The 26,597-nt window shown below is 24.5% G+C and overlaps 4 protein-coding genes across 4 annotated transcripts; 2 read left to right on the top strand and 2 right to left on the bottom strand.

Moving 5' to 3' along the window:
* Positions 1-540: 540 nt before the first annotated feature.
* LOC127285946 (protein ST7 homolog) lies at positions 541-6,038 on the bottom strand. Its single transcript, XM_051312174.1, has 3 exons — positions 5,443-6,038; positions 3,491-4,297; positions 541-1,398 (listed from the first exon to the last, which is right to left on the bottom strand). The coding sequence occupies exons 1-3, from the start codon at positions 5,673-5,675 to the stop codon at positions 888-890; spliced, it is 1,551 nt and encodes a 516-aa protein (XP_051168131.1). The 5' UTR covers positions 5,676-6,038; the 3' UTR covers positions 541-887.
* A 232-nt stretch (positions 6,039-6,270) lies between these two features.
* LOC127285948 (regulator of microtubule dynamics protein 1-like) lies at positions 6,271-11,883 on the top strand. Its single transcript, XM_051312176.1, has 6 exons — positions 6,271-6,914; positions 7,579-7,773; positions 8,019-8,216; positions 9,743-9,957; positions 10,258-10,496; positions 10,615-11,883. The coding sequence occupies exons 2-6, from the start codon at positions 7,583-7,585 to the stop codon at positions 10,873-10,875; spliced, it is 1,104 nt and encodes a 367-aa protein (XP_051168133.1). The 5' UTR covers positions 6,271-6,914; positions 7,579-7,582; the 3' UTR covers positions 10,876-11,883.
* Positions 11,884-11,988: 105 nt separating this feature from the next.
* Positions 11,989-19,770, top strand: LOC127285947 (lysocardiolipin acyltransferase 1-like). Its single transcript, XM_051312175.1, has 5 exons — positions 11,989-12,278; positions 13,729-13,915; positions 14,026-14,233; positions 14,607-15,173; positions 16,711-19,770. The coding sequence occupies exons 2-5, from the start codon at positions 13,748-13,750 to the stop codon at positions 16,872-16,874; spliced, it is 1,107 nt and encodes a 368-aa protein (XP_051168132.1). The 5' UTR covers positions 11,989-12,278; positions 13,729-13,747; the 3' UTR covers positions 16,875-19,770.
* On the bottom strand, positions 19,613-24,902 carry LOC127285945 (ribosomal RNA processing protein 1 homolog). The gene is made up of 7 exons (XM_051312173.1): positions 24,558-24,902; positions 23,835-24,058; positions 21,853-22,023; positions 21,172-21,354; positions 20,830-21,101; positions 20,138-20,744; positions 19,613-20,059 (listed from the first exon to the last, which is right to left on the bottom strand). Exons 1-7 carry the CDS (start codon positions 24,802-24,804, stop codon positions 19,835-19,837), a joined length of 1,929 nt encoding a protein of 642 aa, XP_051168130.1. The 5' UTR covers positions 24,805-24,902; the 3' UTR covers positions 19,613-19,834.
* Positions 24,903-26,597: the final 1,695 nt, after the last annotated feature.

The following is a 26,597-nucleotide window of genomic DNA, read 5'->3' as shown; positions in this document are numbered from 1 at the left end:
TATTTTTTTTTTTAAATATTGAAAAAATCGTTTTCCCACGACCAGACCAGACTTAAAATTTTTGTAAAAGGAAGTAGTTTTTTTGAAAAAAAAAGAAATGGAAGAATACAAAAAGTTTTAAAAACAAAATTTTATCATTTGAATTACAAAAAAATATAGTGAATTTTAATTGTATAAATTTTTGCATGAAATTTTTGAAAAATTCAGTTAAAAACACACATTTAAAAAACAAAATCTTAAAATTGATGCATATTTATAAAAAAAAGTTATGATTATTTAAAAATAAAAAATCATTAATTTTGAAAAATTCATATCTCGTAAACGGGGTGTTGAAAAAATCTCCCGGTGTAAAATTTCAGTGCCGACTTTTTCCCAGTTCTCTCGGTTAGGTAGTCATATTGGAAATTAAAAAAAATAAGAATATTTTTCACATGGATTTTTTTTATTTGTACAATTTTTTCTTTGATGGAATTATGATTGACTTAACTCGCTCATAAATAATAAAAATAATAGAAATAATAATAATAATAATAAATACAAGAGTATTATCAGTCCTGAATAAAATAAAATATGGAATTCATTTTTTCATTGTTCATTCAGCTTTCAAACAATCTTGTGACTACATTTCAAAAATGTAGATACAAAATAAAAAACAATTTGTTTAATATAACTTAACTTTTTTTTTTCTTGTAATCTCTAATAAAGAATGTCATCCGTATTCTCACATAGATTATAATTATTAATTAACAATCAATTTATCAACAATTAATAATGAATTGTTATTAAAAAATTAGTTTGTTAATTAATAATTTTTTTTTTTGAAAATAAAGAAATCGTACTACAAATATCACAATAGATTTTGGATCTTTTTTCTTTGTAAAGATCTTTTATATTCTTGAAAGTTGTTGTAGAAGATTCGAGGGCAAAACTGTCTCGAGTTTATCCATTACATAGTAAAATGGAAGAGAAAACCAGGCGAGCATTGCACGTGCAACGACACCCATTGTGTCTGGATATTGATGTATCAAGAGTGCTACCAATGCAGTGAACGAGCACAAACCGGCGGTGAATAAAATAAAAAATGGTAACTCTTTTTTTGGATAGACACTGACATCGTGAAACGCTGGCAATAGTTCACGATCAGCACATTCTGTGCATGTTGGATAGGGATAAAATAAATGTCCACGTTCCAATGGATAGGGTAACATTCTAAATGTGCCCTCCCACGTGCAATGCAGTAAATTTAATGCTCCCTCCATTTGTTTCCAGTGTGAAAGATGAAAGAACGCATAAGCAATTGCCTCAGAGTCGCCACGTTTTAAAACATGTTCAGGCGGCAATATTAATGGTTTCATTTCCAAAAGGTACTTGGGAACGTGAGGATTGAATTCCACTGCTCTGTAAATAGAAATTATTATCGATGACATTTTTTTTTTTTTATTCCTTAGTTATTAATTTCATTATTAGTTTGATTTATTTATTAAAATAGTGTCCGTCCAACCTTAAAAACAGGACAAATGACGAGAATTTAGTTAACTTGGTGAAATCACTGACTTTTTTCTAAAATTATAAAAAAATACCATTTTTCAAGATTTACGAATTTTTTGAAAATTAAAATTTAAGATGAATTATGATAAAATTGTTTACCTATTTTAACGTTAAAAAATTTTTTTTTTTTCAAGAAACAGAATTCGGTTTGTACGTTTTTTTCCAACTTTTTTTTTCAAAAATGCAACTTTTTGTTAAATTTTTTACAAAATTAAAAAAAAAATACCGTCTTTTTTAGTATACAATTTAAATCTTTATTTTAATTATTTTACTAATTATTCAAAAATTCAATTATCAGAAAATATTCTTCAGTTAAATATTTTAAAAAATTCAATAATTGTTTCAAATTTCGAAAAATAAAAAAAAATAATATTTTCAGCAAATAAAATTACAAAAAATTTTACTTCAAAATCAATTATTTCCAAAAAATCGAAACTTCATAATTTAATAATTAATAATAATTTCCATCAGATTTTTCAAAAAATCAATTTTCATTTTTTAATTCAAAATTCTGTAAAATTTTATTATTCACAGAAATTGAAAAAATTTTCAGCAAATAACAATTTCAATTTAAAATCTTTTGAAAAAGAACTTTTTAAATCTTTTTGAACAACTAAAAATTATTATTATTATTAATTTCCTAACAAGAATAATTTTATAGGAATATTATCAAGAAAATTTATTACACATATTTTAGAATTGAAGATGTAAATTTTTAAAATTTTAGTTAAGTAGGACAAATTTCTTTTAAAAAAAATTCTGACAACAATTCGATTTTAGAGTTTCTATTTAAAACTTTTTTAAATAATTTAATTTTTAAAGAAATATTAAAATTATTAAAAATAATTCAACTTTAGAAGAGTTATAGTTGAAGTTTTTAGAAATAATTGAATTTTTTTTATTTCAATTATTGATGAATTTGTAGGTTTTTGAAATTAGAGACAAAAATTCAATTTCAAAATTTTTTTTAGTTGAAAAATGCTTTCAAGTAATTAAATCTTAAAAGAATATTATAAAAATTATTAAAAGTAATTGAATTTCATAAGAGTAATAATTAAAATTATTATATTTGAAGAAATTTTAGATGGAAAATTTTAAAAATAATAAATATTAAAAGGTTTTAAATTGAAATTTTTGATTTTCTTTTAAATTCTTGAATTTCATAAAATTTTTAATTGCAAAATAATTGAATTTGTGAAGAATTTTATTAAAATTATTAAAAATAATTAATTTCGAGAAAAATTTTAGTTAAAAATTTGTTAAATAATTGAAATAAACAAGATTTGCATTATATACTAAAAAATACGTATTTTATTTCAAAATTTTGTAAAAAAAAGTAGAAAAAGTCGAATCTTATTCAAATAAGTCGAAAAAAATAGTAATTACAAAAAAAAAATCAGAAAAAATAGTGTACTCCGAGGCCGGATTTTCCAACAAAATTAAATGGAAAAAAATTATATTAAGAATTGAAAAGATTGAATAGAAATCAGGGTGGCGATAATTTCTATGATTATAAATTCCCGGTCAATTTTCTGTTGTTCCCAATCAAAATTTTGTAAATAATTTAATTTTCTCAAACAAAAAATTACCATTTTTCTAAAAAAAAATCATAACTATTTTTTAATATTAATTCTTCAAATTTTAATAATGCACTACTATAAAAAAATAATTAGATACTTATTTTAAAAATACATTTTTCTGAGAAATTAATGCTACAAGATGTAATAGACAATATAAATTTTTAGAATATCTGAAAAATTTCCAGTTTAACTATAAATTTACTGGTCACAATTGAAATTCCTGGTCATATCGCCACCCTGGAAATTCTGTTAAATAACAAATTAATAAACTAAATTTTCACTAAATATTTAAATTCAACAGAAATTTCAGTAAGTAATTTAATTTTTAATTGAATAAAAATGTTAAATAATAATAATTATACCTGTGAATAGCTTCAACAGCCGACATTTCCGATGTGGTTAATCCTCGTTTACTGGCGATATCAGGGGAAAATTTATCAGCAACAAGTCTCGCTTTCAATAAAGCGGCCGTATAACAAATTGTCGCCGATTTTGGTAAACTTATATCGTCATATTTTGCTAAAACCGCTTGAACGTCCGCATAGGCTTGCATCTCAAGCAATGCCTCAATGAGATTTTCATGAATATTTAATACATTCATAATTGGCGGCACCTCCTTGGTTAAATCGCGAAACATTTTCACCGCCTCTTTTAATTTTCCCAATTTTCTCGCGCACATCGCGAGTCTTCGTTTAATGTAAATCAAAACATTTGTATCTCGCCTATGAATTGCCTCGGCTATCGAACCTTGATGCTGTGTATTTTGTGATTTACGATAATTATTCTCAGCAACTTTTAACGCTTGTTTAAGAATTTTCTCCGCCTCAAGAATTGTCGTTGCCTCCTCCTCGGCTAACAGAATATAAGCCGGTGCACAATCCGGATTATGTTCAAGTGCCGTGTGAGCTGCTTTAATTCGCACCATTGGATTACGTTCTCTCCATGCTGTTTGCATTATTTCATATTCAGCTTTTCCATTATCGCCTTCGCATGTGAAAAATGTTTGATGATCCTGCGCCGATAAATTCATATCGTAATAAGTCAAGGGCTCTTTATTTGTTGCCCAATAGAACCTTTGGTATTCGGCGCCTCGAAAAAGATTTATTGGATTTCGCCATACTTTGCATTCAGGTACATTTTGTTGATTCGAGGAATTTGTACTGTTTATGCTGAAAAATATTATTAATCAGTATCAAAAATTAATAAAAAAAATTTTGAATTTAATCAAATCCGCAATTTTTTTATAATATAAATTTAATTTAATAAAAATTTTGAGAAAATAGCAAGTAGTTCAGACCTTGGATCGACTTTTTATTCGATTATTCTCGATTTTTTATTTTAATTAAATTTAATTAGTCAATAAATATTTTACTTTATTCTAACTAATGTTATTGGATATTAAATTCATTTAATTAATTACTTAAAAAGAATATTATCAAGAAAATTTATTTGGAATATTTCAAATTTTAATTTGAATCAAACTAAGAAAAATTTTCAAAATTTTAATTTTTGATGTGCAATTTATTCGAAATAAAAATTTTCGCATAGTTTTTAGTGGTAAAAAAAAATTTCGGATAATAATTAAGGTTTTCAGATTTTTAAATAAAATTTTTTTTTTTAAATAATTGAATTTGCAAAATTTGAAATACATTTTTTTGCAAATTAAAACTGCTGTAGAATTTTTAAAGAAATATTAAAATTATTAAAAATATTTTGAATTTTGGAAGAGTTACAGTTGATATTTTTCAAAAATAATTTCAAATTTTCAGACAATAATTAAATTTTAAAGAATTGAAAATAATTGAACTTCAAGTGATTTTTAATTTAAATTTTTCGTGATTTTTGTTAATGAAGAATTTATTATAAATTAAAGGGCATAAATTGAACTTTAAATTTATAATTATCAAAAATTCTTTCAAATAATTCAGTTTTCGAAGAATATTATAAAAATCATTAAGAAGAGTTATAATTGAAATTATTAAATTTTAGAAAATTTTGGAAAATTTTAAACAATTATTGAATTTCATAATATTATTATATGGAAATTAGTTTAAGATAATTGAATTTGTGAAAAATTTCATTAAAATTATTGAAAATAATTAATTTAGAGAATTTTGGTAAAAAATTTGTTAAAGAATTGAAATAAAGATCTGCATTGTATAACAAAAAGAAAAACATTTTTTATTTAAAAATAATGTAAAAAATGTTTTTAAAAAAAGGGAAAAGTGTCAGCTTATTAAAATAAGTCGAAAAAAATCGTATAATTCGAGTCCTGATAGTTGAAAAATTGTTGTAAAAAAAAAAAAAACACTACCTGGAATTATTTCCATCACTTGATGTGTCTCCACCACCGATCCACGGTGATATGTGATTTAAAGAAACTTGTTCAATGAATGAAGTTCCATACTTTCTGAAATACCACCACTCAAAAATTAAAATAAGTCCTGAAATTAATGATGATGTTCCGGTGAGAGCAACATAAAATTTAGGGGTTAGAGTGCTCAGGAACATTGTTGAGTCCCACATGCTCGTAAATAAAAGGGCCATTTATAGAATTTTAATACTGCTCTAATTTTTATCAATCTCTCTTGTTTTTTTTTTATCACTTTAGTTCATTAAAAGAAAAAAAAATATGCTATTTTCCCTTAGCAGAAGGAAAATATTCCCCTTTGTTATGATTTTTCCAAAATAATCACTGGCGTCTCTACTTTAGTTTTGTATCATTAAAACTTCACTAAACACTCGACTATAATACAGAGATTTTCACGTAATTCTCTCATGTTGCTTAGGGGTGTTTTTTTTTTCTATTTAAACCTAATTTTAACAAAAACACTTGGAAAATATGATGGAAAAACTACAATCATCGATAATCTGAAAAAGCGACAAACGGTATTGTTTCTGAGAGTCGTTGCAAGAGGCGCTAATGTAGCTTTGATAATTAAAAATTTAAAAATGATATTGAATTACTTTCCTCTGAAATATATGCGAGTACAAAGATAATTTTTGCTTATAATTACATTTTTTTAACATACATTTTTGTCAAAATACAGAAATTATGCTAACAGCCATGAATTAACTGATGATGATAATGAAATACTCTTCCTTATCGGAACTCATAACAAACACAAGCACTGCATAATTGCTGATTTTCCAGATTTTTTTTTTTTATTGGTGTATAAATGTGTGTCGACAGTATTGGAAAAGAGAAAATTTCGAAAAAAAACCCCAAAAAAAGTGCTTTAATAGAAAATAAGTAGAATCGATTTAAAGTTTCATAATTATTCTCATCTAAAAGAAATATTAGTAAAAAGTCGAAATTGTCAACTAACAGAGAAAAATTTGTGTATGTGGTTGTTTATTTAGAGGTTATAATAGAAATTGCAATTTGTGACACTTTTCCATTTTGGTGCAACGGATGGAAAAATAAGATTAACATCTTTGAATTTTAATTATATAATTATAAAGTTAATCAATTATCACGAGATTTTTGTGTCAACATAACCTTTATAATTTACACCTATATAATATAGTCTAACCGGTCATGATTGATTTTAGAGAAAATTTTTTCTAGTTTTTGAATGTAAAAAGATTGCAGTGAAAGATTTCGCATTATTATTATCCATTTTATTTGTGTCATTTTCTAACTGGTTCAAACACAGTTTGACATTGTGTGATTACGTGTGGGAAACTGAATTAAATGAAAATATTTTATGGGAATTCAAGGTCTGACGACTAAACTTTGTTCTTATGACTTTTAATCGATAAAAAGCTGACACAAAAATCCAGGTATTTATTTATTTAAATATTTACTTTTTTGTTAAATTTTATAACTTAATTTTCATATAACTTATTTTTTTGAAAGTTGAACTATTGTCACCAGTTTATTTTATTTATGGAATTTGTATTTATTTGTTGATTGATATTAAAATAAATTGTTGCTGCAAATTAATTGATTTATTTATATTTTTATACGATTTTCGTTGATAATCATTGGAAATATGATACGATATAATTATAAATAGGTCTGTAAAAAAAATAATTAACAATATGTTATCGTTACAATTATAAATATCAATATTTAACCTAATTGAGTAAAAGTTTCTCAAAAATTGAAATGATATTGTCAATTGTTGCAAATAACACGTTTCTATACTCGTAACAAGCGTATATAATTATAATTCGCATAATAAATTTGAAACATCATTCTAAGTTGTTCTGAATATATTTTCTACGATACCAAAGAGCGATAATGTTAAAAAAAGGCAAATTAGATTACGCATTGTTTTTATAATTAGCTTAATTAACAAATTTAACAGTTTATTAAGATTTGTGATAATATTTTTTAGTTTAAAAATTTAATTAATTATTTTTAAGTATAATCATAATTTTGAAATTATTAATTATTTATAATAAAATCTAAATAAATAATTTGAGAAATTTTTATTTTCAGCACCATGAGTAATATGCAAAATTCAACAATGATGGCAGTTGCTATTAGTGCAACTGTTGGAGTCATAACAGCAGCAACATTATTTATTTATAATAAAATTATTGAGGAAAAAAAACAACATAAAGCAATGGATCATAAAGTCGATCAAGTCAATCGAAAAGTCATTGAATTACAGGCTGAATTAAATGCGTTAAGGTATTATAATTTTATAATCGAGAATTAATATCACTGATATTGGTAAAAAGATTGCAAAAAGAATTAATTTTATTTTATTATAAAATGGTTAAATTATTAAAATTATTATTTTGTAATTATTTTATATAATTATTTAATAGTATAGTTATTTTTTTTATTTATATTTTTAAATATTTTTGTAATATATACGTATACTTTTATATTTGTGAGAAATTCGATTTAAAAAATATTTAATTTCTTTCCAGATTACAGCAGAAGCAGCAAAGGAGCAGAAGGAAAAAAGTGATGGGAAGTCGTCAAACTTTGTCTGAAGAAAATACTTATAACGCCACCGATAATGAAACCGATGTCGATGCTTATTCAATAGCGGGCACTGATATTGGAGACGATGAATTTTTCGATTGTTCCGACAGCGAAGGCGGTGCTGGAGATCTCGATAATAGGTTTGTCAAATTTTATTTTCGATTGATCTTAGAGGTTTTATAATTTTTTTTTTTTCTTATATGATGCTTTTTATTTATTGACTAGACATTTTTTGTAGAATTTTTTTTAAATTTTTAATGTTTTTAAATCTAAATGTGCAACATACAAAATATTTTCTTTTACTTGGATCAATTTAATTCTATTTCATCTGAAGTCGTTGCGATTTGTAATTTAAAAAGCGACAAATTAATTTTTTTAAAATTCAAGTATTATTTGTTTTTTAAAATTGGAATGAAGTAGAAAATATCGTTTTCCAATAAGTACCGTTAACCGTTAAAAAAGTTAAGAATTTTAGAAAAATTAAAGGAAATAAAGTCAAAGAGATAGAAAACAAAATGGAGAATTTTAGGTATTAAACAAAAGAGAATATGAGGAAAATATGGAATTAAAAAAAAACCTAAGAATAGTAGAAAGTGAATAGAAAATTAAGAAAATACACTATTAAAGGGAAGAAAAATCGAGAATTTTGGAAATTTCCACAATAAAAAAAAACAATTTGTGAGAAAAAATTTGAATTTTGATCCAATTTTTAAATATAAATGTTATGAATTTCAATAAAAGGAGAATTTGAGAGAAAAATCATTCGTAAATCTTAGACAATGAAAATAAAAAAAAAAATTTAAGAAAATAGAGAATTGTAGAAAAAAAACATTGAAAGAAAAATCGATAATTGTAGAAATCCCAAAAAAATAAAATAAAAGGAAAATTTAAGGAAAAAATCAAGGATTTTTCCGATTTGTAAAACTGTTTAATTTATTTATAATTTAATTCATTCGAAGTTTAAAAAAAAAAGGTTTAAAAGTTAGATAAAAATAGATTTTTAGAGAAATGGAAAATTTTCTTTCTATATAAATATTTTAATTATATTTTTTTGAAAGTTAAAAATATACAATGCTGATGTACGCAACGTTTGTGTTCAACGATTAGAAATCAATTTTTATTGAATTTGTTTTGTTTACCTAAAACAGCTTAAAAAATATTTTTTTGAATTTGTTCATTAATAAAAACTACAAGAAATATTTTTTAGGCAAAAAATTATAGAATTTTTCATTTTAAAAAATTATTTCTTTGAAAATCGTTTATCATAAACGTTGCGTACTTCAGCTTCGTAAAATATTTTAATTGCAAAAAATGATGCGTTAAAAATCATTTGTATATAAATTATCAGATTTTTTTCTAAAAATAGTTTGTAAACGACTTTGAATGAAATATAATCAAATCGATTCACTTCTGAAAAGAAAAAGAAAAATTATTTTACTAATTTTTTATGTTTTTATTTTTATGGTTTTATGTTTAATTTTTTTGGTGCACCGTATATATAAATATCACAAATGTTTATTTGAATGTTATTTTGCACTTAAGTGTAATTTCATGTATTCACAAATTCGCAAAAAAAATAGATGGCATTCATTAGTAATTATACAACCTTTGGGATCGAAATTTTTTAAACTTTAGGAAGAAAGTGTATATATGTTTAGTGATGCAGGACAGGAACAATAAATGGTGTGGATTCAATACTTGCTAATCTCGATGAAGACCGAAAGGATAAAACTTTGCACACTGAGGTATACTTTAAATTAAAATCGTTAGTTAATTCTTATCCCAATGATGTGGATATTGTTTGGAGGCTCGCAAGGTCTTGTCATGATTGTTCCAATAATGCAACTGAATCGGAAATTCAAAGGGAATTTATATTTGAAGGTGATTTTTAACAAAAAATTGATTATTATTTTTTATTAATAATTTCGTAATTACCTTGATTAACTTTGTAAAAAAAAGTACTAAAAATTTTGTTAACATATATTATTGTTATTATTTAATAATTAATTGTATATTAATAATGAATTAGTTATTGAATAGTGAAGGACGTTAAAGATTATTATTATTATTATTTAATAAATAAATTACTATTCTAATGAAAAAAAATTTCGCAATTCGAAAGTAATTTTTTTTTAAATTATTTGAAATTAAATTAGTAAAATAATTAAAATGAATTTTTAGGCATCGAGGCATGTGAGTCAGCTCTAGGAATTCCGGATGCGGATCTTTACAAATGGTACGCCATTCTCGTGGGATCAAGAGGAAAGTTTATGAAGACAAAAGAGAAAATAGTCGATGGTTATCTTTTTGCAGAATATGTTGAAAAAGCATTGGAACTTCGACCAGATGATAGCACTGTACATCATCTTTTGGGAAGGTTTAAATTTGAAATATCAAATTTAACTTGGATCGAGAGAAAAGTAAGAATTGTGTCTTTTTTTTCTTTTTTGTGAAAATAATTTTTTTAATTTCGATAATAATTTTAATATAATTGATTAATTATTATTAATTTAATAAAAGATAATTGTTTTTTCTCAGGTTGCATCAACATTATTTGCAAAGCCTCCAAATGCCTCGTACGAAGATGCAATCGTACATTTCAAGAAAGCCGAGTCATTGGCAAAAGAGCCATTTCTTGAGAATAAACTTTTTCTCGGAAAATCACATATCGCTCTCGGCCAATATAAAGAGGCTGTTGAATATTTAAATGAAATTTACGAGATGCCAACAAGCGACGATGAGAAAATTTTAACCGAAGTGAAAGAACTTTTAGATAAATATTCCGGCTATTTATTATAGCCATAGGGATCATTCCATATTTTATAAAAATAATATCTCAAGTCAAAGTGCATTATAAACGTATAAGAGGCTTGCTGAATTTTCGGCACACTTTGCAAGATTCTGTATATGTGGAATCTTATTTCTTCTATTAGTATATATTCACAAAGGATGTGAATTTTTTTTTTTTATGAAAAATATTGACTAAATCTCGTGTTTTTGTCAAAGGAACAATTTTTTGAAAAAATTTATTTTTAATCAAAACTATTTTTTTCCTTTACATTTCGTCTATGGGTTTTATTCATTTTCGTAATTAATTTTTCAAAATTATGTATGTCCTTTTTAAAACAATGTTTTTTATTTTTAATTTATTTTTTTACACGTATGACTTAAATTTGAATTACAAATAAAAAAGGGGGGTGTGGTCTAGTAAAATGGGCTCAAGGATAATTAGCACAAAGGTGAAATGGTTTCTTTACCTCATTTTAGAATATCTTATACAAGTAATATATATTTTCATCGATGCAAACTTTCATCTTTATTTCCTCTCATTTTTAAAATGTTCAAACAAAACAAAAATCTAGCTAGCTAAAATTATTGAAATAAAACATTTAGTGTCAATATGTCAAGAGTAATTATGATGAATTGTTATAATAAATTTTAAAATTCGAGGGTCTTAAAAAATTGGAAAACAAATTTTTTCTACGATAGTGAGGAAAATTGTAATAATCGTGAAAGTTGATAAAAAAAAAATAAATAAAATTTATATTAGAATTATCAAAATACATAAATTTTATCTTCTTTCACAATTGTTTTTTCTACAAATTTTTCTTGGTAAATTTGTTTTTTCCTTTTTACAAGAATTTTATTCCAATTTTTATAATGTAGCTCGCATGAATATGGTCTCAAATGAAATATTTAATGTAAAAAGTTGTACGGATATAATCTATTTGTAAATAAGTGGTGAATGTCAGAAAGAGGAAAAAAAAAAATATATATATATATGATGATGATGATGAAAAGAAGAAATTTTTTTTAATTTCCCATTCTTTTACTATTGTTTTTGTATTTATGGAAAAAAATGTTATAGTTTTTTAAAGTTTTTATTGAAAAAAAAAAAAAAAAAAAAAAAATTCAAGAAATGTTTGCGTCACGCGATCATTCTAGTGGGATAATTTAACTTGGATGAAAGAAAAAAATCGTGTGATAGTGTAACTGTGTTAGTGGCTTTGAGATCAATAATGGTCCAACACAGCATCCCACCAGTATATGGCAGAGGGTGGAAATATAAAGTTGGGTAGAGTGCAAGAGAGAAAAACAGGGGTGTGGGAAATTGTGAAGCCCTTCTGCTAATACTAGAGGGAAGCCAGTACAATTCTTCATGTGACAAGGCAGTAGATAACGACCAATGTCTGTGAAATGTGGTACGATTTTTCCTTCTTTTCTTTTCATTAATTTAAGTCACTTAGTGTTAATGTTAAATAATTCCTTTTAATTATCTATCAAAATTGACATTTTAATTCATCACAAGAAATAATTTTCCCTTTCTCTCGTAAAAAGTATTTTTTTTCCTAAAATATATTCCATTTTTCAAGATTTATACATAATTGTAGAAAAAATAATTTTTTAAATTTCACGTGGATTTTTTTTTTATTCAATTAATTTTCTCATTGTTCACTTATTTTTATTATTTATCCATATGTTTGAACTTTGAATTTTTATTTAAATTATTTATTAACATATTTGTTCTTATTTATTAAATTTGTGTTGCATTCGATCGAGAGGTTTTACGATAAAAAAAAAATCCTAAACGATTATCGTTCAGTTGTCAAAATATTATCGTTAGATTTCGTCTCGTTTTGACAGATTTTCATAGGAAAAAATCAGACAAACAATCGAAACAGAAGTTAGTTCAACTCTATCTTTTGAAGTTTTAAATAAAAAACCAATTTGGAAATTTAAAAATATTTTAATACAAATGTAAATTTAATTTTGAACTAATAAAAATTACAATTTCTATTGTGAATAGGAAACTTAACTTAAATATTTAACATAGTATTATTCACGTTTTTACTGTTAGTAAAAATTATAAATTTTTTTTTAAATATGAAAATATGAAATTGGACCAACTTTTGTTTTGACTGTTCGTCCGATTCTTCTAAAACGAGAATTTAAATCGCTTTATATTTTGAATAAACAATATTTATTGCAAAATTTAATTCGATTTTTAATTAATTAATTAGTTAATAATACAAATAGAAAATTTATTATTTGTATTGATAATAAATAATAATATAATACAGGAATTAATATTTAAAATCGTCGCAATTCAAATTTTTCCTACAAAATAACGATTTTTTATTTTAAAAGAAAATTATTTAGAAAAAATAATTAATCAATTCCAGAAATATTTAATTTTTTTTAACAATGTTAACTTTTAATGATTTAAAGCGACAAAAGAAAATTATTCATTAAATTTCACTTTAAAAATAATTTAATTATAAATTTCTTTTTGATTTAAAAATTCGAAAATATAAAATTAGACTAAATTTTGATGTGACTTTTCGTCTGATTCCACTTTAAAAATTGTAAAAGTTTCTTTGAGAAGCAGTCAAGCGAATTTAACGATTTTCTAGACTCTTCAAATATTTAAATTAATTACTTCAATTAGTTGATGATTAAATTTTGTCAAACTTTTTTTTTTTTTGTTCAATTTCACTAAATTTTTCTTTTTTTCATTTATAAACAATTAAAAATTGCAATTTTTGTGAACTAAATATTTATCAAATTTTTCATATTGTATATTTATAATTTTTTCTCAAATTAATGAATTAAATTTTTTTGAAAAATATAATGAAAAAAAATTATGTCTAGAAATTTTTGACGAAACGGGATGCGTGGACTTTTACGTGGAATTATCTACTGCAGTTTGTGGTATGGGAGTATTGTGGCGGGATTTTTATTCATCGCTTGCCCCTTATTACCATTATTGTTAATAAGTCCCCCAAAATTTCGACGATATGGAGATCTTTTATTTTCATGCTGGGAACTTTATCCCGCGGTAAGTTATTATTTTTATTGCAAAAAAAAAAAAAATCGATTTCTCAATTATTTTTTTCATTTTTAAGTTTTTGATCATTTTTTTTTTTTTTTTTTTTTATATTTGCACAGGCTCTTATGGAATTATTAGGGATGAAAATTATTGTTTCCGGTGATCATATTTCTCCTGATGATTCGGCAATACTTGTAATGAATCATCGAACAAGAGTGGATTGGAATTTTTTATGGGGCGCCATGTATCAAGCATGTTTGCCCAATGTTGCTGCTCATAAACTTAAATTTATTTTAAAGGATCCCATTCGTCATATTCCTGGACCAGGTATGATTTTTACATTCTTTTTTTAAAATGATTTGATTTTTTTTAAACTATTGAACCGACGGAAAGTAAAAGCAAAAAGTAAAAAAATGTTCATATTCTAAATATTTTTGTAAAATAATTTTACAATCATTAAAAAAATATTTTCCATCAAGAATAATTTAAAATTATTATTATTATTTTATACCCATATAAAACTTTTTATTATTTTTAATTTATTTTTCCTCCTTGGAAATAGTCAATTTTTTCATTTGACAAAAGTGAAATAATTACAAACGCAATTCATAAAAATAAATCGTGTCATAATAAAAAAAAAAAATAAATAATAAATTTTTATAAAAGGATAATATTATTATATAAAAAAAAATTACCTCAGGTTGGATAATGCAGATGAACAGCTTCTTGTACATAACTCGCCGCTGGGAAGAAGATCAAGGTCGTCTATCACGTTCCCTTGATTATTTAATAGATCTTCGTCGTCGCACACAATTTCTTATATTTCCCGAGGGTACAGATTTGACACAAAGTAGTCAAGAAAAATCCAATAAATATGCCGTCGAGCATGGACTTCCTAATTATAATTACACACTCCATCCAAAAACAACTGGTTTCACATATTTAGCACGTCATCTACAGGAATCCAACTACCTCGACTCAGTATACGATTTAACAATAGGCTATCCGGACAATATTCCACAATCGGAAATTGATTTGATAACTGGAAAAATGCCCAATGAAGTGCATGTATTAGTGAAAAGAATAGACGCTGTTGATTTGCCAAAGAATGAAACAAATTTACGTCGTTGGCTTGAGGAAAGATGGTGTCACAAGGAACAAATTCTTAAACAATTTGCTGAGAAAAAATCATTTTCCGATGTCCCATGGCCGAAACCAAGTCAATTACCACTCAGGATTGCTCTTGTTTTTTGGACACTTCTCACTGGTCAGTATAAGAAATTTTCATATTTTAGAATCTGAAAAAAAGATAGGTATTATATTGTTTGAATTTAAATTTTTTAGAAATTTTTCATAAAAACTTGAAAATTAAATTAGTACATATTTTTTGCACTGACAATTTTTCACTAGACCTAAATTCAAACTTTTCTTTTTATTTATTGAAAGTTTTTCTGAAAAAAAGTGAATTTTTTTTTGAACAAACGAAACAAAAGTTAATTCAACTTTTTATTTAAAAAAAAAATTGTTCAATTTAGAAAAAAATTTTTTACTAGATTTGTTAAAAATCTTTTATTTTTTTTCCTTTTTTTATTCTCATCATAATACATTTTAAATAATTAAATCGATTAATTAAATTATTAACTAAACTTCAATGATATCTCAAATATTCAAAAATATTTCTTCAATTTACAGCAAAAAAATTTTTTTATTAAAAAATTAAAACCCCCTAAAGTTGAGTTTTTAAAATTATTTATATTCTTCGGCACAAAAAAAGTCGTTTTAGTCGATTTATATTCCAAAAAAAGTCGAAAAAGTCAATTCTTTCTATTTTAACAAAATTTAATAGGTTAATGAATATTTTAGTTTAAATAACTAATGTTATTAGATATTAAATTCATTTGATTAATTCTGTAATGAGAATAATTCTATATAAAAATATTATCAAGAAAATTGATTTCGAATATTTCAGAATCGAACGAATTGTAAGACAAATTTTCAAAATTTTATTTTAGTAGGACAAATTTCTAAAAAAAATTCTTAAATTTCCATTTTTTTAATTTTTTTGAAGTCTCATTTAAGCAATTTATTCGAATTCAAAATTTTGTCAAAGTTTTAAGTTTTGATGGTCCAAAAAAATTTAAGTTTTATAGATTTTTAATTTTTTTTATAATTTTGAAGTTGAAATTTTTAGTTAAATAATTGAATTTTCAAAGATTTACAATTTAGATTTTTGAAATTAATTGAACTTCAAGTGACTTTTAATTAAAAATTTTTGATGATTTCACTAAAAAATTTATTAAAAATTGCAGACAAAAATACAATAATTTGAAAATTTTTTAAGCGAAAAATGGTTTCAGATAGTTGAATTTTCGAAGAATATATAAAAATCATTAAAAATAATAATTGAATTTTAGGAGAGTTATAATTGAAATTATTAAATTTCAAAAAATTTTATATGGAATATTTTAGAAATAATTAAATTTTAGAAGCTTTTAAATTGAAATTTTTTCAAATAATTAAATTTCAAGTGATTTTGAATTAAAAATTTTTGCTATAATTTTATTTGCTATTTTTTTTTAAATATAAAAAATTATTAAAATTCATAAAAATTTTAATTTGAAAATTAGTTTAAGATAATTGAATTTGTGAAGAATTTCATTAAAATTATTAAAAATAATTAATTTAGTGAAGAATTTTAATTAAAAATTTGTTAAATAATTGAAATATAGAAGATCTGCATTGTATACTAAAAAACGTATTTTGTTGAAAAATTTAAAAAAAAAATGTAAAAAAAATCATTTCAGGGTCCGCAATGATATTAATACTGACCTCATCGTTTTTTCAATTTTGGACAATTCTCCACGTATTGTTTTTCATTTGCCTATCCCTCTTCAGCTCAGGATTTAGTCAACTCGAGATGGGATGGTATTGGCATTGGAAATCGCAATTTTCTAAAAAAAATATTTGAGAAAATTGAGACTAAACTTAGATAGAGATTAGAATAATTATATAACTAATTGCAACAATGTGTTCCTCTTACCTTTATAAATAAGTTCTTACAAATATTTTCATGTTGGTCACATCCTTTTTTTTTTTTTTACATAATTTCAAACTACAATGGAATTTTATTATCAAAGCATTTTTTCTTCACAATTTTTTTGTTTTGGTAAATTTTCTTGAAAAAATATTTCAGAATTTATTTACAATTTTTAAATTATTTTTAAACATAAAGTTTAAAGTGAATTGCAAAACAAAAATACTTCAATCTATTTTTTTATTTCATTGTTGAAATTAAAAATTAACTTATTATTATATTATTATTATTATTATTATTATTATTATTATAGAACAATCATTTCTGCTGTAATTATTATTTTTCTTTTAAAAAATATATTTTTATAAACATTGTTTAAGTTTGAGATTATGTAACACAGTTACCAACAAACTTAGTACAAATTCATCTTCAAATGTTTCACTTTCCCTTGAGGCTGAAATACCTACTTATATATTAAATATATTCTCAAAACCTGATTTTTGTGAATATTGCAATATTTTCCAAGACTTTCTTCAACTTAGAGATTTGAACCGGAATTGATTAATTCATAATTAATTTTCTAACGAAAAATGTAATTCGTGTAATTTTTCAGCTTTTGCTGTCATTATATTTTATGCTTTCGTACCTCTATTCAATGTGGGCGAATGATATTGTTAAGTAGAAAAGTCTAATTAAAAAAACATATTTATCGTTGTCAAACAGGGAGGCAATTAAAAATAACTAATTAATTATTAGTTCAAAATATTTATTTTTAATTAAAAATGTTGCTTCCCTGTGAAAAAAAATTGTAATTACATATTGTAGAAATGAGGGAAAATCATTTTTTTCCCCGGGAATAATTATAATAATAATAATTAAATCTTGTATCGAGAACGTTCGACCTGAAACTAAAAGTCAATGAAGAAAATGAAAAAAAAATTATTTTCTAAATTGTCATTTAGTTTATAAAGTCGAAATTCTTAACAAAGAATCACAAGAAACTGTGAATTCACGTGCCAAACTATTATGAAAATAGAAAAACCTGATTGTTTTTCTCAAAAAATTCAATCAGAATTTTAGTAAGTAATATTGAATTATTCTTCAATCAAAGAAAGTTCAATTGTCAACTTGTATATAATATTACGTGTATAAAAAAAAATCTTAGACTTATTTAAATCGATATAGATGAAATATTCTTGTGCATCGAAAATACAATTTTCGAGTAACTTTAACATTTCCGACTAGAATTTCAATCAACTTTTGTGTTGGATGTTTTATATTTTTTAAAAATTCAAGTACGAAATATTTCAAAATTAAATAAGTTAATTGAAATTTATTAATTTCAATTAACTGTAATACAATCTAAATTCAATTGAACGGGAAATACCAAAATTTTTCTCGTTTTCTTTTTTTTATCAAAGAATTATTTTAGTTTAAATGAAATAAATATATGTATATTTTTATGTAAATTTTACTCTCCAGTGTAAATGTAAAAAAAAAATAGATCTTCTATAGTTTTTCTAAGAGATTTCCAATTAAAAATTAAGTTCTTTAAAATTACAAAAAAAATGGTTTTATATAAAATCAAAAATTTTTTTGGTTTTGAATTTTAGAAATTAAAATAGTGTACATTACAAATAGATACTAATTTTAATTTCTAATATTTGAAAATCTCAATTTAAGGCAAAAAAAATCACATTTTAAAAAATTATTGTACAAATTGCAATATTTTAATTATTTTTAAAAATACTGCAACTTTTTGAATACAATAAAAAAGAAACTATCATTACAAAAAGAAAATGAAAAATGTATTTAAAACGTTTTCGGTGCCTTTGAAAAATAATTAAAATTCTCCCCAAAAAACAAATGTCTAAAATCGAATTAATATTATATTGAGGAAAAAAAAACACAACTTTAAAAATTCAATGATACAAAAGAGCAAGTGAGCTCAATATTAAATAAATTTTTTGTATTACAAAAAAAAAAATACAAGTTACCTGTCTTAAAAAACAACAAAATATATTTTCAGTATATTACTTTCTTGTAAGTAAAAATGTAACTAAAAATGTTAATCAATTATTATCGACTGTTAAAATTCGACTGAAACCTTTCTATATATGGTACAAATTCGAAAAAATCTACAGTTCAATTTTTAGAAATTGAAAAAATATAAAGTAGATAAGAAAGAAAAGAAATCTTCTTTATTAAAAAAAAATAAAAATAAAAAACAGTATTAAAATGAAACATCGAGTTTTTTTTTGTAATCTAATGAAAATAAGCGAAATCTATTTATTTGAAATATTAAATTTGTAAATCGACAAATCTATTATTGGTCGCTTTTGATATAAATTGAAGAAATACAAGTGTAAGTTCAAGTAAGATTTCTGTTATTTCGGAATAAGAAAACCAATTGCAATGAAACTGAGGAATTTTAATCCAATTTTAATCCATAGATTAAAATTCCTTAGTTTCATTGCAATTGGTTTACTTACTCCGAAATAACTGAAATCTTACTTCAACTTCCACATAAAGTAGATAAAAATAAAAAAAAATCTTCTTGATAAGAAAAAAAAAAGTATTAAAATAAAACATCGAGTTTTTTTTTTGTAATCTAATGTTGATAAGCGAAATTTATTTATTTGAAATATTTACAAGTCGACAAATCTATTGGTCGCATTTGATATGAAAATGAATATAGTAAAAGATCATCAGGACTTAATGCATTAAAATTATATATGTGTATGTGAATATATCTGTAACCAGATTCTGTACAAATTAACTAGTCACAGATAAAAAGGATAAAAAAAAAATATAATTGATGTTCAAATGACACTGCTATCACTGACCACTTGAATAAAATTGCCTTTTTTCCCTTTTTTTCTCGCCTATAAAATTTAGCGATTTTTTTTATTATAAAAGGGATTTATCGGGCTTGGCAGAGGACTTGGTTTTAAAACACCCGCTCGTGGTTTTCGATTAGCGTCATAAGGAATCGCTGGACTTTGTCGAATTTGTTGAAAATATTCTGATGTATGTTGTGCCGTATTTTTTTGCAACATTATTTTCACTCGTTTCTTATTTGGTGTAAAATTTGCCTTTACATCGAAACAGCCCAATTTCTGGAAAGAAAAACAAAATTTATAAATATCTATATAATAAATTTAAAAAAAGACAATGTTTTAAATATATTTAATTACGCCATTTTGATCCTCGAGTTTAGTGAGAACAGGCCTCAATGTTGGTAATTTAGAATTTTTCAACGATTCAGTTAAAACTGACAGTGCAATGCTATTTTGTTTTCTTTGTATTTCTTCAAAATTTAAAGATTCCTCTGGTTCTGCACTGGAAACATCCCAATCACCACAAGTGCCGAATTCCGAAACTTTATTTTTCTTTTTGTGCTTCTTTTTCTTTAGTTTTCCATTCACAATAATTGCGTCCGAATTTGTGACTTTCTCCTTTTTCTTCGATTTTACATTAGAACTCGATGCCTCGGTATTTTCCATTTTGTGTTTCTTGTTGATAATTTTTTCGGTTGTCAAGTTTTTATCCTTTCCATTGACACTTTTAATTTCCGAAACAGTTTCCTCCTCATCCTCGTCCTCATCATCTTCATCTTCATCATCATCATCGTCATCGTTCTTGCGTTTTCGTTTTCGCAATGCTTTATTTGAATCCAAATACAATTCTTCCTCGAATTGAAGAAGATTTAACGCTGCTTTTTTATTGATGCTTTTCTTCTTCAAAGGAACTTGAATTTCCTTGACACCAATAGGCATTTCTCCATTTGCCATAAGAGTGAATCTGAGGGCAAAAAAAAAAAAACAAACAAACGAAAAAATTAAAACATGAAAAAGAAAAAACAAGAATTATTTGAGGATAAACTTACTCTTTTGCAAGTCGTACTATTTGTCGACGAGATTTGGTTGTTGATGAAGGAATAAACCTGTATTCAAGAAGCAAATTGGTTATTTCTTGTGGATCAAATGGAAGTTGTGGAATTTCAACGTCGACTCTTCCTGCTCGTGGATCGAGAGGACCATCAGATGGACCAGCCGCAATTTCCTCATCTGAACTGTGACTAATGTTATTTAAATCTGTTTCGCTATCTGACAATTCGACTTTTTTCATTACATCAATAACACCACAAGGAAAACCTGCCTGTAAAAAAAAATTTTTAAATAAACTTAGTTTTTCAATGAAAATTAAAAATTTAAATTTTTTCACTCACTTTTCTCCAGGCATCGAATTTTTCTAGATAATCCATTCCAATATTTGATTGAAATATTAAATACCTAAATATATTTTTGACAATGTGTCTCATTTGCCTAGCATCATCAATGCTAGATAAGTAAACGGCAAAAGGCCTGACCAATTCCGTAACTATATCTTCATTAATTAGCCCATTACTTACCTACAAATAAAAAAAAGACATTAGTGTCAATCCATTATATTTCGACTAAAGTCGTTGCTGATTAATTTGGAGCTATTTCTCATTCCCATATTTAGAAAATTTAACTGGTAGAATTAACAAAATGTACAGTCTAAATATGGGAATGTGAAATCGCCCAACTAGATTTTAAAAATTATAATACTTTGCAGGAACGATTTTGAAGTTATCAAGATCACGAAATGAAAAGAATTTTATTAAAAATTTAATTATTTATTGTAAAATATGAATTTAAAGTATATGAGTTGCTGAAAATTGTCAATTTTTTATCCATTAGAAAATATGCAAAAAAAAAGCATAGAATTTACCATAAAAATTAAAAAAAAAATTTTTTTATTGGAATGTAAAATAATATTAGCTAAATATTCGAAAAATATTCATTTAAACAAATTTTGCAATCTATTAAATTTATTTTTGTATTTTAAATAAAAATATAATTTTTTTTTTTATTTATAAACTTACTTTGGCGAGTTCTTCCATGAACACTTCAACTATTTGTAACTTAAGACCTAGGGAATTTTCCGTAGCAACCAAAAAAGCTTGCAATATCTTTGCAAATTCAACAATAAGTTCTTTGTTCCATTCATGCTTTTTACACATTTCAAAAGTCTGTCGAATAATCCTCCTCAGCAACTAAAAGAGAAATAGATAATTTATCGAATGGAAATTATTATTATTATTCATGTAGATTTTTTTTCACGAAAAATTCGAATCTAACTTCCAAAATGACCAATCACGCCAAGATAATTTTTTTTACCAAAAATGTCTACTTTGGCAATTTACGTGAATTTTTTTTTGCTTTACAAATTTTTTTTCTATTTTCCCAAATCGTATTGTACTACTTTTAAGCTTTGACACCCATTTTGGCAAATTATATTACGATTTTTTTAAAAAGAAAGTTATATGTCGATTTAAATTTTTGTTTATTAGTCAAATGTATATAATAACGATTTGTTTGTAAAATATTTTCTTTTTTATTAACATTAATTAATTATTTAATATCTCGAAAACAAAAAAACGACATTTTGTTTAATTTGTCTATTAAAAACATACATTTTAAGCTTCACTTTAAGGAGTAAAAAAAAGAAATAAAAACTGTCCTTTATTAAAAAAAAAGTCAAAAATATTCTTGATTTTCAAAAAAAAGCAGTAAATTTTGAATTTTTAAACAAATTTTTGAACCATTTTACATAATTTAAAAAAAAAAAAAAAATTGTAATACAATTCGCAAAAATGGGTTATAAAGCTTCAAAGTAGTACTATAAGATGTAATTCCCTCTTCCTTTTTTTGTGATAGACATAAGTGAAATTTTGAAGGTTTGTGTAAGTAATTGGCGCATTAACAGGGTGGCCACTAAAATTTACCAACAAAATTCAAGGATATTTCACAGTTTAAAAAAGAATTTCAAAGTTTTTTAAATTGAGATTTTAATATATAATTTTAAATTAGTATTAAAACGTGGCTTATTTTAAGTGTAAAACAAGAATGTAGCACGAAGGAAAATATATATATTCTTTAATTCTAGTATTAAAATGATAGTCATTTTGTTTAATATCGTTTCAAAGTTATAAAAAATTTTTTTAAATGTGTATTTTTGTTACTGTAAAAATTGAGTTGAAAACCCTAAGATTTGACTTAAAATATAAAAAAGAAAATCTTTTTTATGGCCTACATAACAATAAGCGTAAAAGAAAATAAAATTTTTGTTTTAAATATTTGAGAAATTCAACTATTGACAAAAGTTTTAATATAAATACTTTTGTTTCAATTAAAAAAAAAAATTAACACTTGTGCTGCATTGTTACTTGTAATCTATTGTAACGTAAATTATTTTTGGAAAAAATTAAAATTTTACCAAAAATTTCAAAAGTAAATATTGAGAAATATTTTAAAGATTGCGAATTATCAAAAAAATATATTAAATAATAAATTTTTTGAAAAATGTTATTAAGCAAAATTATAAAGCACAATTTTTTACTGTATTAAAATTTTCATTTAAAAATGTTGAAAGTTAAAAATTTGTCCTACTTGATTTCAAATAGAAAAATAATTAATTATTTTGGGAAATAGAAAAACTTGAGAAAAATGTCACGGAGAGAATTTTTAGAGCTTTCCTAGCACAATTTTTAATTTTTAGAATTTGCATTTTTTTTTAATCAATCAATTATAAAATTTGTTTTCATAAATTTGTAGTTTTTAATTTTTTCAAGAAACGTTTTATTTCAAGGTTAGTTCAAAAATTTAGGACAATCTATTAATCTCACAATAAAATTATTTTTTTTCTAAATAAGTTAAAAAAGTTAATTTAATAAGAGCAAGAAAAGATTAATTTCAGGTTCTCAAATAAATAAAAAAATGTAGATAAATCAACTAATGGAATACTCTAACTAATATTAAAAATTCGAATAAAATTAATTTTTGAATAAATAAAAATGTAATTTACCATTTCGAATTTATCGATTCTATATCGATCGATACCAAACCATTCAGTAGAGAGACTTTCAAAGGTACATTTAACATAAAGTAGCGCAGTCTTCATTGACGAAAAACAATGTACTATTTTGCTGATTGATTCTGCTAGTTCTTCTTGAACTAAAGGTTTATCCGACATCCACATGCAATAATAAAGACCTTTCCATAATCTTACAAAATCCGCTTCTGTAAATGCTGGAAAAAGACAAAAATTCAAATTTAAACACTCATAAGTAGCTTTGAATAAAATAAAATTAAAATACTTAAAAAAGATAGTTATTAATATTCATAACAATAAAAAATATTGTTCAAATTAATAATAATAACAAATTAAGAAAATTAATCTTTTAATCATTTTTAATTCAAAAATTGCAAAACAGCTTAACAATTCAAATATTTAAAAAAAAACCAATTAAACTATGTACGAAATAATCATAACTCTAAAAATAAACATGTTTTCGAAAATTATTTGATTATTTGTTATTTTTCATTTTGTCTGTATACATAAACACGCGCGCACGCATTCAAGGTTTACGGAAATAATATATATTATTCCAGAATTGAAACATTTTGTATAAGAAAGAAAAGGGAAAAATTTAATGAATTTTGATTCAAGTCATCAATTAAAAGAAAATTTATAAAACATATGGAACGCGTGCGCAGAAAATATATTGAAAATTGAAGAAAAACTTACCGAAAGAACTCTGGGCGCGAACAGTTAACCATTTTTTCAGATTTTTAAGCACTTTATCGCGCACCTTTTTGTCTTTGCTGGCGAGTAACCTAGCAAACTTAATCTCTTGGGCAATAATCAGTGCTTTGCCACTTTTTTCTTGTTTCACGTTGCTCACCTTTTGTTGCATATTGCATTTTGGAATTTGCTTCTTTTTCTTTTGTTTCGATGACACGGTTGTGCATCTCGTTGGTTTTTTAATTCCCATTTTTTTTTTATTCTGCACAAGCCAAGAAACAAATTTTTTGGCAAAGCGAGCAGACGCGCGTGGCAAAAGCAAAGAAAAATCAACGCTACACGCAACTATCTGCGCAAGTTTTCAAAAAAAAAGCTACCTTTAAGGCTGGTTTCTAACAATAAAGTAGTTCAAATTGGGTGGGGGCAATTCAAGATGGATGGTGCATCAGGTTCTCCAGTGTGACGTCATCGTGCAAAGTGGTAATTTAGCACAGGTATTTCTTTTATCGACGTGTATATATATATATATATATACTAATACATTGATTTTATACATATACTTATGTCGATAAAAGAAATATCCAGAGATGAGTAGTACGTAGAAAACCTAGAGTATCAAGACATTTTACGTATTGGGATCTGAAATACTGCGATACGCCATCTGGTGAGAGCCTTGTTGTGGTGGCCATGTTTTCATTCCGTGTTTCTCTAACATATACAAAAGAAAGAGATAAAAAACCAAGATGGTTGTCACAAGAAGGCTCAGGGGTGGGTCAGTTTCGCGTGATTTCTGATCCCAATTGCTAATTGAATTGTGGTAATTTGAATGTGTGTATTATGAATAAGTTCGGTATATTGGATCGGCCATTTTGAATTTTTGAAAATTGATATCAAATTCGTATTCAGCGACCCCAAAAACCTCCGAGTAAAGGTGCTTATATACCTCAAATTTCGATCAGATGAACATTATTTCTGGACCGTGAAAATGCGTGAAAAGTCATTTTCACGGCGGGTATTTTTGAATTGTTTTAAACAAAAAATGTTTTTTTAAGAAATATAATATTAAATAATTGTTTTAATATGTAAGAACACTTTAAAATAGTGATAGAGAGATGATTTGATTAAAAAATTTAACAAATTTTGCTTTAAAACGTTTTCTGCTACAAGAAAGTGTAAAATGACGATGTTTGTGAAATGGTTTGTACAGTGTACATGTGTACATGTTTCTTTCAGTTATTCGAAACAATTAGTTGAATTTAAATTTATTTGATAAACATTTCAACTTACCGATTTATTTTCAGCACTCATTATTTATTACAAGTTAAAAAGAACCGACATAACATAAACAAAACTCTGAGAGACACTCACAAGGAAGAAGCACTGTACAAACCATTTCACAAACATCGTCATTTTACACTTTCTTGTAGCAGAAAACGTTTTAAAGCAAAATTTGCTAAATTTTTTAATCAAATCATCTCTCTATCACTATTTTAAAGTGTTCTTACATATTAAAACAATTATTTAATATTATATTTCTTAAAAAAACATTTTTTGTTTAAAACAATTCAAAAATACCCGCCGTGAAAATGACTTTTCACGCATTTTCACGGTCCAGAAATAATGTTCATCTGATCGAAATTTGAGGTATATAAGCACCTTAACGAGTTATATGCGAATTCAGTGAAAAGAAAAATATGTAACTGAAAGGGTTAATAATTTAAGAAATATTTATTGCTACTTGATTGGAAATTTTTCTGATGAAAGAGAACAAGAAAAATCTTATGATAAAAATCTGACTTAGATGTTATTCACTTTGCTTTGTGCTTTGTAGTCCTTTCGTTTATAAAATTTTTAAACATGATGAAAACAAATTTTCCTCTATATAGAAACCTGTAATATGAGATCCTGATCAATTGTCCGGATGTATGTATGTGTGTGTGTGTGTGTATCGTTTTTATGAACACGATATCTTTAACAGGTTTTAATGGATTTGGATAAAATTTGGTAGGCTTATTTATCACATTAATCTCTCAAGAATGACGA

This window comes from Leptopilina boulardi, unplaced genomic scaffold, assembly GCF_019393585.1.
Source record: "Leptopilina boulardi isolate dan_hultmark-lab unplaced genomic scaffold, ZJU_Lbou_2.1 LbouV2_342, whole genome shotgun sequence".
Taxonomy (NCBI): Eukaryota; Metazoa; Arthropoda; class Insecta; order Hymenoptera; family Figitidae; genus Leptopilina; species Leptopilina boulardi.
The sequence above is the reverse complement of the archived record's forward strand: the minus strand, read 5'-3'. Positions and strand labels throughout refer to the sequence as shown.